The 12,665-nt window shown below is 44.5% G+C and overlaps 1 protein-coding gene across 2 annotated transcripts; it reads left to right on the forward strand.

Moving 5' to 3' along the window:
- Window positions 1-1,106: 1,106 nt before the first annotated feature.
- Window positions 1,107-12,637, forward strand: EIF4H (eukaryotic translation initiation factor 4H). Of its 2 annotated transcripts, XM_005525872.3 has the most exons (7): window positions 1,107-1,236; window positions 6,598-6,779; window positions 7,665-7,729; window positions 7,838-7,937; window positions 8,599-8,664; window positions 10,493-10,651; window positions 10,773-12,637. In XM_005525872.3, exons 1-7 carry the CDS (start codon window positions 1,178-1,180, stop codon window positions 10,907-10,909), a joined length of 768 nt encoding a protein of 255 aa, XP_005525929.1. In that variant the 5' UTR covers window positions 1,107-1,177; the 3' UTR covers window positions 10,910-12,637. The 2 variants fall into 2 exon arrangements, with proteins under 2 accessions (XP_005525929.1, XP_005525931.1); XM_005525874.3 differs by lacking the exon at window positions 8,599-8,664.
- The last annotated feature ends 28 nt before the right edge of the window (window positions 12,638-12,665 follow it).

The following is a 12,665-nucleotide window of genomic DNA, read 5'->3' on the forward strand; positions in this document are numbered from 1 at the left end:
CAAAGTTTACACAGACGTACACCAACACCCGAATTTACTACATCCTTAACGCTCATTAGTTCCAGGATGTCCTTGAGTAAGGGATGCTGGCTGCTGCCTGCCCCACGGGTTAGGTCTCCTTTCTTGCTGAAAGTATGCGAAGATATTAAAGAACATTACTACTTAAGATAATCTTGACATAGTCCACATTTTGCAACAGCCGCGCTCCCCTCAGCGCCGTTTCCTCCCTGACCCAGAGCTCTGTGCCCCGAGGGCTCCGGGGCTCCCCTCAGCCGGTTCACATCTCCTGAGGGAAGGTGGATCCAGCCTGGATCCGCGGGGACCGAGGGGCAAAACCTGCGGGGTCAGCCGGGATCGGCAGAGCAGGGACACGAGGTGTGGGCATAGTTGGTTATCGAATGAGAATCTGTCGTGTGGTTTTATTAGAAAACATTAAATTATGGCCTGGCAAAGGGAGACAAACCAGTTGGTACAAATGGTATTTTTTTAAGGACACTGAAATTCTCGAGTACAGCCCGTTGTCTTAATTTGCAATAATATCCGGCACTGTCCTCCAGCAGCCCTGTGAACACTGCGTGTTGCTGCTGTCCTGCCAGACACCGGTGCCACCCGCGGGAGTGCAGGGAATGACCCCGGAGCAGGATCCACCCCTGTGATCACTGTGGATGGCTGTGACACCTGGAGCAGGATCTATTTCCATGATCTCTGTGATCCCTGCCCGCAGCGACAGCGGGATGCTTGGGGAATCAGAGCCGCGGGCTGGGCTCGTATCAGCACCGGAGTGTCCAACGCTCACCGGAGCCGTTAGCGCAGCCCAGCCCGGGCCGATCCCCGGGGGGATCCCCGACAGATCCCGGCCACATCCACGGGCAGATCCCAGGCAGATCCTCCGGCAGATTCGGAGCAGATCCTCGGGCAGAGCCGCGGGCAAATCCCGCGCAGATCCCAGAGCAGACATCGATCAGATCCCCGGGCAGATCCCATCCCAGAGCGGACGGGGGCGAGCGGCGCGGCGCAGCTCCCGACAGGCAGCAGCGCGGACAGCCCCGCCGCGGCGGGGGGCTGGGGTCAGGCACCGCGCGGGGCAGCCCCGGCCCGCGCGCCGCCGTATATAAGCGTTGCGGGGTCCTCGGGCGCGGTCCTGTCACGCTCGCACGGGGACGAGGCCGCGGCGGCGATGGCGGATTTCGATCCCTACGACGACCGGGCCTACAGCAGCTTCGGCGGCGGCCGCGGGTAAGCGGGGCCGAGGGCAGCACTCGGGGCTCCCCCCGTAGCTGGGACGGGAGCGAGGAGCAGCGGCCCTGGCCGGGCGAGGCGGGGGCGCGGCCGCAGGGCTTGGCCTGCCCCGCTCCGCGGGGATGGCGGGCGGGGGTTGCGAGGTGGGGGCGCTGCCTCTGGGAACTGTTTGGGCTCGTTCTGCCCCCCGGCCGCCCTCCTGCAGGGCGGAGGAGTGCCCTTCCGCTGGCCGCGGCGGACCCGCTTTGTGCGGCGGGGTGGGGGCTGCGGGTCCCGGGGGTCCCGGCCGTCCCCGCGCTGCTCCGGCCAGCGCCGCGGGGTTCAGGGCCGGGCGGCTCGGGAGCGCCGGGAAGCGGCGGGAGGAAAAGGGTGTCGCTGTTCCCGCCGTCCCGGAGGCGACTGGAGAGGGGATTTAGGGAGGTGCTGGGCCAGAGCCAAGGAAGGCCGTGAGGAGCTTGTGCGGGGCCGGACCGGGATGGGCGGAGGGACCGTCCCTGCAGGACTGGAGCAGGGCAGGAGGCCGCTGTGCTGGCGGGACGAGACGGCCCCGGCAGCGGGCAGCGTTGTGGTGCCTGCGGCGGGAGGAAATGGGAGGCCTTTGTGGTGTCTCCGCTCGAGTAGCGCTGGGAGCTGCCGTCTTGCGTTATCCGGGGCTCCGGGTGCTGTAAATCCCTTATCCTTAGGAATCGGGCTTGTCTCTGTCTCTTTGCTGAAGAGTGTTTTTAGGGGAGGAGCTTAAGACACAATAACGAGTAATTAGAAGTTTGTCTTAAATCAGGTTAGGAAAGTGCAATCAAACAATCGGTTTTTTTGGAGGTTGGTGCTGTTACAAGTTTCTGTGTGTACTGAAATAAAACAGTAGGCATAAATTTGTGGACTAAACTTCCTTGTGAGCAAATTTTCACAAATGTATTACTGTATAATCAGATCTTCAAGGGTGTATTGCCTGATCAACAGTGTTTGTGCCCGTTTTTGCTCTTAGATGAATAACTTGGTTTCATTTTAGACTCTTTAGGCAGCAGGGAGGAGCTGCTGGACTTAGAACAGCAGTAAGTTCTTGTCTTTGGAAGTACTCTGATACTTTAAGCTTCTCAAGCTCATTTTTGTGCGCTGATACCCTTTGTGTCTAATTCAGAAATGTCCCAGAGCAAACAGATGATGTAGCCACTTGCTTTTCTGTTATTTTTTAAAATTTTGTAACAAAATAACCTTTCCAGCAGCTTAAAGTGGTGCTTGACTCATTATAAACTCAGGTATTGCTGCACAGTGTATCCTAGTCAATGTAGGCATATTCTGTATAGTAATAAAATGCCAGTTAAAATGTTATTTTATATTCCAGTTCCTGTAAGAGAACTTAAATTTACTGTCAGGGAAGATGTGGATCCTTGCTTGGTAAACAAAAGGCATCCTGCAAATTAGTAGATGTCTTTACAGATAAGATAATATACTTAATGTAATTTACCTGCGGTTCTAAACATCAGATACTACTAATATTAGAGTCCAGTGCATACTTCTATCTAATTTATTGTAATCACTATTAAGTTACTAATAGCTAATTCACAATTTAACAGGTGTATGTTATATGAAGTCCTGTAATATGAAGTGTAATGAAAGCATGACTGTTCTTGAAGGTTCTGATTAAAGAATCCCATGTTAATTTAAAGTGGCTTCTGCTCATTTTTAGGCTCTCTAGGATTGTAGGATTAATGTGAACTCAGCTGAGATGTAGTAGTTGTTGTGGAAGTTGCATTTTGCATAATATTTGGTGTACAGAGCGAGTGAGCACAGGATTTCAGTATGACAGATGGGAAATCAGTGCCCAACAGGTACTAAGTTATCTGCCTCTTTCTCATAATCATCAAAATAATGGTGGAAGAGCATCAGGAAATGACTAGTGTGATGAGATGGGATTTTGCTATACCTGAGATGTTTAGTGATGCACTGACTAAAAGCTGAATCATAATATTAGGGGATGCAGAAGTCACTTTATTCCTGGTGAAGAATGTGATGCTGACATAAATGACAAAATGCTTACTATAAGCTTTTTAGAAAGTATTTTGGAGCCCAAAATTTGACAGGAAAACCTGTAAGCCTGTTAAGCCTACTGAGGCCTCATTGAAACTGAAAGTCTGTAGAGCTCAGAGTAGAAAGAAGGGGAGTGTTTACCACTCCTAACTCACTGCTAGGCTGTTTATTTAGGTGTGGCTTGAAGTGCTGGGCACCCTACTAAAGGTTAAGATTCACCTGCTGAAGTTCAGTGAAAATGGAGAAGTTAGTCCTTATGCTTCTGGCAGCTTGGATCCCATGTCTTACCCATCCAGCATTGAAAGCTATCTCCTAATTTTTAGGCTTGGATAATCATTTTGCTGAAGACATCTGATACTTACTGCAGACATGTCCTGGGTTGCTTGAATAGATTGGGTTTGAATTTGGTAGTGTTGTGGTCTTGCAGGGTTGATGCTGTCATCCTGCTGATCCTTATGTGCCCCAGAAAAACTCTCATGTAAGAACCCAGGTAGGCTATTGCGTCTGTGCTGTGCAAAAGGTAAATCTTGAGTTTTGGTCCATAGTGGAAGGCTATTTAACTCAGATACTGGGATTCAAAATATCCTTCATTTTGAACTTGTGGCAGATCTTTTCTGGAGATGTAACTAAACTTTGCAAAAGAGTAGCTTCAAAATGTGAGTTTAGTTGTTTTCTACCCAATATGGCCAAAGGCATTAACTCAGCCCACCAAAGTTCAATTTTGGGGGTGTTGCTAGAAGCAAGCTTTCCTCTTCAGCTTTCTGCTTTGGTTTTCTAAGAAGGAAATCAAGTCATGTCTTTCAGATTCTCACAGTAAGATGACATAATTATTACCTAATTGTGTCTAAGCAAAAGTTTAGAGTGGGAGATGCAGATATTCATTCAGATCTCTGGTTTGCCTGGTTCAGATGTGTTTTCAATTATTTTTTTACTTTTGTCCTATGTTGTTGCAAATGAGAGAATCTTCCAATCTCATTGTTTGGTTACTGAAGTCAGCCCCTTTCTTCTATTTCACTGTTTCAGTGTTGGAAAAAATGTAGGGAAGTACAGTGTCTTTTTGTATTGCTATACCTGAGTTCCATAAGAAACTTGGTTTGAAAGGTAGTTATTGACCATTCCTGTTCTTCAAATGGAAACTAAAATACCAAAGGTATAGTTATATATTTGATAACCAAAGCCTTAATATCAAATTGGAGAAGAATATTTAATTTTCTGATTTTCAAATCAATCTGGATTGCACAACAGGGCATGGATTTCCACACATACAGCCTGTGAAGTTCTGGTGCACTGTGGTAGAAAGGAGGTTTGTCTGTAGCACAGCAAATCCCTTTGGGGATTGAGAGTTGTGGTTTTAGAAGTGGTTCAAATGGAGCTGAGTAGAGGTTGTTGATAAAAGTTGTAGCTCCAGCCCTTGTTCTCCTTCTTATTCCCATCTTGGCAAAGTGCTCTTTGCAGCTGTCCAGATCACCTTGTTGGTCTGGCTGAGGACTCAACTCCAGGGTGGATTTGTAGGTGAATCAGCTCCCTGTGAGGTGACTGGCAGCTCGGGGAATGCCCTAAGAATGTGTACAAGCTCCTTTCATACTCATGTCTGATATTCCTGTGGGACATAAACATTAAGATTTTCTTTTTTGGATGCAAATTAAATATATGATCTGTAATAGCTGTTCCTAATGCTAAATGAGATTATAAATAAGGACAAAGACATGGAACTGATTCTATGTATTATGGGATTATTTGGAACAGCAGCTCAGCTTTCTTGGAGCTCCTTCTTTAAACCCAGTCTTGTAACTAAAGTAATTCACGACTATTACAGCTTTAGTTCTCCAGTATGTTTTTGACTTGTTAATGAGACAAAGGCAGATGAGGAATATTGTCAAAAATGCTAAAATGCAAACCTGGGTGGACACTAAAGATATGTAGATAGTGATTCAAGTAGATTTAGCAGCATGTTGATAATGTTGGTGACAAATGATTCTTGCATGGAGCTGCTAAATAAGGCACAAATGACAAGCTCACCTAGGAAAAGTTAAAGAATCTTATTCAAGCTTAATGCATTTTCTGTTTCATTAGTAGTAAAATATTTATTAAATACTGTCAAGTACCTTGCTTGCCCAGTGGATTTTTTGACTGCACGCAGCCAGCCAGAATAAAAGGAAATGATAAAATTATTTGACCTTCTGGATTTTAGGAAGGACTCTGGAGCAATTTAATTGGTCTGTGTCACATTGGCAAATCCTGCTCTGGTACAGCTTGTGTTCCACCGTGGTTTTAATGCACGGGGAGCCTCAGGGAAAGGGAACAGACACGAGCAAAGCCCAGTAGAAGGAAGGTGATAAAGGGAAGATGGACATAGTAAGTAGATATTTCAGGTAAAGATCAGAGATTGCTTATGTGGGACAAATGGTGTTGGAACCAGTGGCATTCTATAGCCTACAAATCTAGGAGTTTTCATTTCAGGTTGCCTTGTGCATACCTTGCTCTCTGTACAGAAATTCCAAGTTGGCTTTTGAGGATTAGGCTCTGCAGGAAGTTCAGACAGATGTGTTACATTAGTACAGGAAAGAATTCAGCTGGTACAATTTATTTCCTCAGCACCCACTACCAAGAGTTTAACTGGTACTGAGGGGCAAGACAGGGAAAAACCACCTAGTTTACCTCTGTAATTCACAAGACAAAAGAAGTAAGCATCCAGACAGCATGTGATTTTTCTTCTGCCTCAGAACCCCTTGTTCAACCAAATTTATTTTGTGTTCAGTTCAAAGCATCCAGTCCAAATATCCAACAATTATGGCCACAGCTTTAGACTTAGGGGAAGGTGTTTCTCTTAAGCTAAATGTTGCTGAGATAATTTGGATGATTGTGGAGTGGGTGTTGGTAACATACTGTTTAGTTAAAAGCATTGGATCCAGCTTAATTTCCGGATAAGCTGACAAACCTGTGCCATACAAGTATTTATTTATTGCCATAAATTATTCTTAAAATCTATTCTAAGATGGTTTTTTTTAGAGGTAATGCTTTTGAGCAGGAGACATTAAAGGTAACCTTATGTTGCTTTCCTTAATGAATTGTGAGTTGAGAAGTTCATTCATCACCTCATTAATGAGTTCAGCTCGTAATGTATTCAGTTTCCCACTCAAGTACTGCAGCAGGAAATACTGGAAAGGAGTTGACCAACTGTTCAGGCGGCAGGTACAGGCAAAAGGACAGAAAAACTGACCAAAGCTGTGGGAAAATGGACTTGCAGCTAAACCCAGCACCTGAGCAGTGCTGTGGGCTGCACTGTGGCCGTGCTGGGAGGCAGTTCCAGAGACACTGTGCTTTTCCCAACAGGTCTCGTGGTGGCGGCCTTGGTTCCCGCAGAAATAAAGAGCTGCCAACAGAACCCCCTTTCACAGCATATGTGGGAAATCTGCCCTTCAACACTGTCCAAGGAGACATAGATGCCATTTTCAAGGATCTCAGCATAAGGAGCGTACGACTAGTCAGAGACAAGGAAACAGACAAATTTAAAGGTGAGCGTTCAGAGTTCTTTGGTGGTAGATGAAAAATGAGTAGGCAAAAAAGTCACTTTAAAAGGGAATTTCAGTCTAAAGCACAGTTCTTCTCTGCTTTTATGTTGACTTATGCAGGTTTTCTTATTCACTAATATGTATCATTTGAATGAGTCACTGTTTCATCTTCATGAGATACAGAGTAACCTGAGTGAGGAGTCAATATTTGTCCTGACATAAAAGAACTTTCTCAGACCTTGTCTGGTATGAATTCTACCAGAGCTGACCCGCTTAAGCCCCATGACCTTAAGTATTAATTCCTTTACTTCAGAAGACTCCCATTGCTTCAGCTCTGTCTTTTTTTAGTAGACAAGGAGAGAAAGCAAGTAGATAACCCATTCAGGCAGTTGTTTTAGGGGATGCAAATTCAATTGCTATGGGGATTGTCTGGTGGAAATGGACTATATTTTTAAGTTACTTTAAGGGGTGGAAAAGAATTACCTTGGAAAACAGAGGGCCTTTGAGTAAATCCAGTAAATGATGTGATGACACAAAATCATACTGCTGCCCACATGAGTATTTCAATTTCTTGTTTAAAAACACTAGGAACAAAGTGTCAGTATTCAGCTGAATAACTGTCTGAAGGCATAGATCAGATCTAATCTATAATGAGAACTCTGTGGAAAAGGGAATTAGACTCATTCACAGAGTGCCCAGAGTTCTATTTCAGGATTTGCCTCATCATTAACAGGTGCAGGTAAATGTGTTCATTGTTGATGATGATTGGTTTCTGAGCCATGTGCATTTTGCATGTGCACATCACAACTCATGTTTAGAAGCTGTTAGCAGAAATGCTCTTGCAAAGGCCTTGTAAAGTGCTATTAACTTGACATTTGTTTCTTACAGGATTTTGTTACGTAGAGTTCGATGAGGTGGAGTCACTCAAGGAAGCTCTTACATACGATGGTGCAGTAAGTACATTTGCAATTAATTTGTGAGATCAAAGACAAGCATAAGTCTCAGACTCTTTGGCAGCCCTCATGATACATCCTGACCAGATTCTCCCCTTGATTTAACAGCTTTTGGGCGACCGATCACTCCGAGTGGACATAGCAGAAGGCAGGAAACAGGATAAAGGTGGCTTTGGCTTCAGAAAAGGCGGCGGGCCTGATGACAGAGGTGACTTCCAGTTTTCTAAGTAGTTTCTTAAATGTAATGGTTGTGGTTATGGCTTCTGGTGCTGACTAATGCTAAGACAAGGCATGCAAGTGAACATGAAGATTATATTGAAAGGCACAATTTTGTATATATATATACATTTCTAACCAGCTGCTGCTGCTGCTCCTGAGGTGTCTGAACTTTAGCTGTGCTTTGTGTCCAAAAGCTGGATGTGTTGTTACTCCTAACCCAGGAAGTGAGACCAATACCCCTAATAATGTTTTGTGTCTTGCAGAGGACAATCATAAGCCCAACAGTCTGATCTGCTACTATTTTATGATGATGTTTGACAAGTGAGTAAGCACATGTAGGCAAGTGCTTATTTTGGAGTATGTCTCTTGTTCCAGTGCAAAAACATTCTTGCCTGCAGTTGAAGGTTGGTTTAACTGGACTCACCAGAGGTTTCCATTGAATGTGTATTAAAGAAACTTTTCTGGACACTTTATTCTTGGTTAGCTTAAACTGACTGTTCCTGTTCAATGGAACTTGGTAGTAGCAAAAGAAAAGGATTTTCCAGCAGCATAACTTTGTATATTGAAGGACTGAAACATTGGTTTGGTGTTCCCTTGCTCAGTCTCCCACAGCTTCAGACTTTTGAACAAAATTGTGGCTTTTTTCCTAGGAATGGGAGGAGGTTCCAGAGAATCCAGAGGAGGTGGATGGGATTCCAGAGATGACTTCAATTCTGGTATCAGTATTAACACTTATACAGATAGGAAGCCTAAAAGGCACTGAAATGTTCTCATTTTCATTTGTCACCATTACTGGTTTGATTGAATCTACTCTGTGTGCCAACTTCGGACATCCTGCAGCTGTGGTGGGATTCCTCATGGGGAATCTTCTGTTAACTTGACAGGAAAGTGTCTCAATAGAAAACTCTGAGATGACTGTCAATGACAGAATTCTTGTCCAGCTGTAACCTATGGGTGCCTGTTTTAAGCATTTCTCAAACATACAACTAATTTCTGAATAGTAGCAGAAGCAGACAGATCATGTAGGAAGGCTGATACTGTCAGAGCAGAGGCTTTCATCTTCTCAAGGAGATTGATGTCATATGCGTGTCCCTGAAGTAACTGACTTCTCTAAAGTCAGATTAATGTTCCAAAGCACTTGTAAATGCAAAATGTTCCTGACCTTTTAGACTTGCTGTGGTAATGCAGCTTCAGCAAGTGACTGAGTTTGCTGAGTGGAAGGTAGTGATGGAGCCATTGGGTTTGCTCTTAACTTCCAGTCAGTTCCAGCTATTAGAATGCAGGGTGGCATTAACACAATTGCTTTTGTCCTCTGAACTCATGGGTTTGGTCCATTTTCTGATGGGGAGATGTTGGCAAGTACAACTTTGCAGTGTCTGGTCTCTGCGTGAGTGGAATGAACGATGTAGGAGAAGCAAAGTGTGCCCTTGCCCCCAGCCTGGACTGGAGCATGATGCTGGAGAGAGGAGCTTGCTGCAGTGCTGCGCTTAACCTGCCTTTGGAGCTAAGCATTCTGTGTCACAGCTTCGTACCTTCTTTGGCAGCTTCTCCAAATGTGGATGCATTTCAGCCTGTTAAATGCTGGATGAGTGATTTGTGAGCCAAAAGCTTAGCATTTCAGTCTTAGCTGCTACAGAAGCTTTTCTTCTCAGGTTGTACAGTCTTGCTCTAGATCAAGTCTTTAAAGATGGCTTGTTTGGCACTGAAGTAAGGGACAGCTCTGCAATTCTGCCAAATACAGAAATGAAAAGTAAAATTTCAGTTGAGAAACAAACAACATTCTCTTCCAGGCAGCTTCTGAAAATGAGTGTATTCCCTTTCTGTATGCTGATAGCCTGAAGTATCCTCCTCCCACTGAAATGTAGGCAGTGGGGGCTTGGAGAGATACTCAAGGGTAGTCACTGGCACAGACTGGAACTCTGGTCAGTGACAGATAGTTCTTGATTTACTTTTTTGGTGATACATAAACTGAAGAAATGCAATCACTTTTAAGTCTGATTTGGCTTTTTCCCCAGTCCTTTAATTAGTTTAGTAAATGCCTGGTTAGTTTATAGTACAGCTAAACAGGCCTGGGGTTTTACTCTGTTTCATAAGTTTATTTCAGTACTCCTCAGCTATTTTTCCCATTTGCTCTGCTCCTGCAGATTTCATGCTGAGGCTGTAGCCAGTGTGATGATCTGGCTATGGAAGTACTCTGAGTACTCGCAGTGTTTTCTCTCAAGTCAGCTAATGATGTTAGCAAACTGAAGTTGCAGCCAAGGTTCACATTTTAAACTCTCTTGACCCACCCTCCAGCACTCCAATAAGCCTCTAAGTGGATAAAGCACTTTCTGAAGTTGGCATAATGTACTTGGTTTCAAATGGAACCCGAACAACTCCTCCAGGAGGTGCTAGAGCTCTGTGAAACAATCTGTCTGCAAAGGCTCTCAGTGCATCACCTTGGACTGACAGTGGTGACTAGCAAGGTTTTCCAGTCATCCAGATATGAATAGATTGAAAACGTTGCAAAAGATGCTCTTTAAATTCACTGTCTTCCATCTTCAGGATTCAAAGATGATGACTTCTTGGGAGGTCGGGGTAGAGGAACCCGCCCTGGAGACCGGCGACCACCAGGTGCCTCCATGGGAAGTGGTGGCACCGGTCGCTTCAGAGATGGGCCTCCCCTTCGTGGGTCTTCCATGGACTTTAGAGAGCCAACAGAAGGTAAACTCCTACTGTGTGTGATTTGGTCTTCCTCCGCAAAGGAGGCTCCTGGTTTCGTTGTCAGGTTAAAGCTCCCGCCCTTCACAGGCAGATCTCACAAGTGGAATGTTTTTCCTTTCAGAGGAAAGAGCACAGCGACCCCGACTCCAGCTCAAACCTCGAACAGTCGATACTCCCCTCAATCAAGTAGCCAATCCAAACTCTGCGATCTTTGGAGGAGCCAAGCCCCGGGAGGAAGTAGTAAAAGAACACGACTGAGTTTGGGGTTGAGAGGGAATGGGGAGGCGGGAGAAAAAGCAAGACAGTACAGAGTGACTAGCTCTGCTGGAATGTCAACCCTGCAGTTTACCATTCCTGCCATCTGGTATTTGTCCTCTTTGAAACCGAAAACACAGAGCTTGTGAATGCATGTCAGCTGTTAACAAGTGGTTTTTAGTACGTTCTTGGCTTTGCTGTATCTAGTGCCTGCTTTGTGCTGAGTTTCCCTCTTCTGTTTCCTTCCAAGCAGCACAGTTGCCAGTAGATAAGGCAGTGTGGCTGCTTCCACAAGTGTGGAGGTCTCTGGACAAAGGTGCTGCTTCACTTCTTCCTTTCTGGGTTTGTTTTACTTTAGAAGCACAGGTTAGACTTAGTTATTTCCCTGTATTGTTTCCTTTTACTTCCTCAGTGTTCCTCTTCTGACTTGCATGTCTCGTTCTGTATTGCTGTGGCTCTGAAGAGGAAAACTGAAGAGTCCAGATGAGTTGAACAGAAATTTACAGTTCTAACCAAGTAGTGAAATACCATTCATGAGAATTGGTGATAGTCACTGTTCACAGCAGAGCCCCTTATTAAACTGAGGGGGGCAGCTGCTCTTTCACATGGGTTGCCAGGAAGGATCAATTTAATGGATGCCTTGCCTGACAAGCCTAGTGAATAGCTGGTGGAATCAGTGTGGATAAAGCTTCTGCCAGCAGCCTTTTCCTGCTGGCTCTTGACTTCCAAATGGTATGATGCTACTACAACTCTGAGCTCAAGGTTAGTGCTGCAAAGCCATGCCTGTTTGAGCACAACTGCTCACTGGCTCTTTCTGCTTACTTTTTTGGGTTTTACATGTTTGGTAAATTTTTAAATGAAGTTTCTACAAATAAAATTGACTTTTTTATTTTTGTTGAAGGAGTGTATACTTTGCCATGCAGTATTTGATCGTCACTATCCCCTGTATTTCTTTGCCCGATGGGGTACAGTTTTAGGACCTCAGCTTTTAGAATACCTTGAAAATGGGCAGATTAGAAATCTTTCTGCTATAGATTCTCATTTAGAAGTTTGGGTAAAAAGCATCTCTTGTTACTACACCTCTCTTCACTTGAAATGTTTCCTGTCAGTGTTCTGTGGGAGGAGGGAGGGGAGGCTGAAGCAAAAGGAGAAATTGTTAATGTTTAAAACCAAAACCTGGTTCTACCACACTGAAGTTTGGACATGTCCAGTGTATGGGAAAAGCTTGGGCCCATATTGCCAGTGCTGTGAGCCTTCAGATAAACCAGCCAGCACCCCAGAGTACTTACAAGAGGAGGTTGGAAGCACGGTTGCCCCACTACCAGCACCACTGCTAGTGATGAATTTCTTCCCTAAAGTTCCCATTGTAAGTCAGAGTCCCAGCAATTTACAGAACTACTCTTTCCTTCTTTCTGCCTTTCACTTAATCTGCTTCTGAGATAAGAACCATTTGTCTAACACTAATACTTAATTTAAGACAGACATGCATTTGTGTGGTTGTATTCCAAACCAATAATTGATCTATTTACATCTTCAATGTGGAAAAGATTTTAAGAACAAATTCCCATACAAAAACTCACTTCTAGTCAAGACAGTTGACTTTTAAATGTAAAAACAAAGGAAAAAAAAAGAATTCCAAACACTTAGCACATTCTGCTTCATAACAAAATAAATTTATGGATATGGTATTTTGTGAATGATCTTTTAAATAAAAGAAAACATTAAGTAATATTTAACATTGGTCTTTATTTGAGTCTAC

The sequence above is a fragment of the Pseudopodoces humilis genome, chromosome 23 (assembly GCF_049639895.1).
Source record: "Pseudopodoces humilis isolate 2021_Gansu_Grassland_sample_001 chromosome 23, ASM4963989v1, whole genome shotgun sequence".
Classification (NCBI taxonomy): Eukaryota; Metazoa; Chordata; class Aves; order Passeriformes; family Paridae; genus Pseudopodoces; species Pseudopodoces humilis.

What these genes read in the sequence shown, in the direction of transcription:
- EIF4H (XM_005525872.3), top strand. Translation starts at nt 1,178, where the DNA reads ATGGCGGATTTCGATCCCTACGACGACCGGGCCTACAGCAGCTTCGGC. An exon ending in AGCTTCGGCGGCGGCCGCGG is followed by an intron (nt 1,237 to 6,597) that starts GTAAGCGGGGCC and finishes TTTTCCCAACAG; the next exon opens with GTCTCGTGGTGGCGGCCTTG. An exon ending in CTCTTACATACGATGGTGCA is followed by an intron (nt 7,730 to 7,837) that starts GTAAGTACATTT and finishes TTGATTTAACAG; the next exon opens with CTTTTGGGCGACCGATCACT.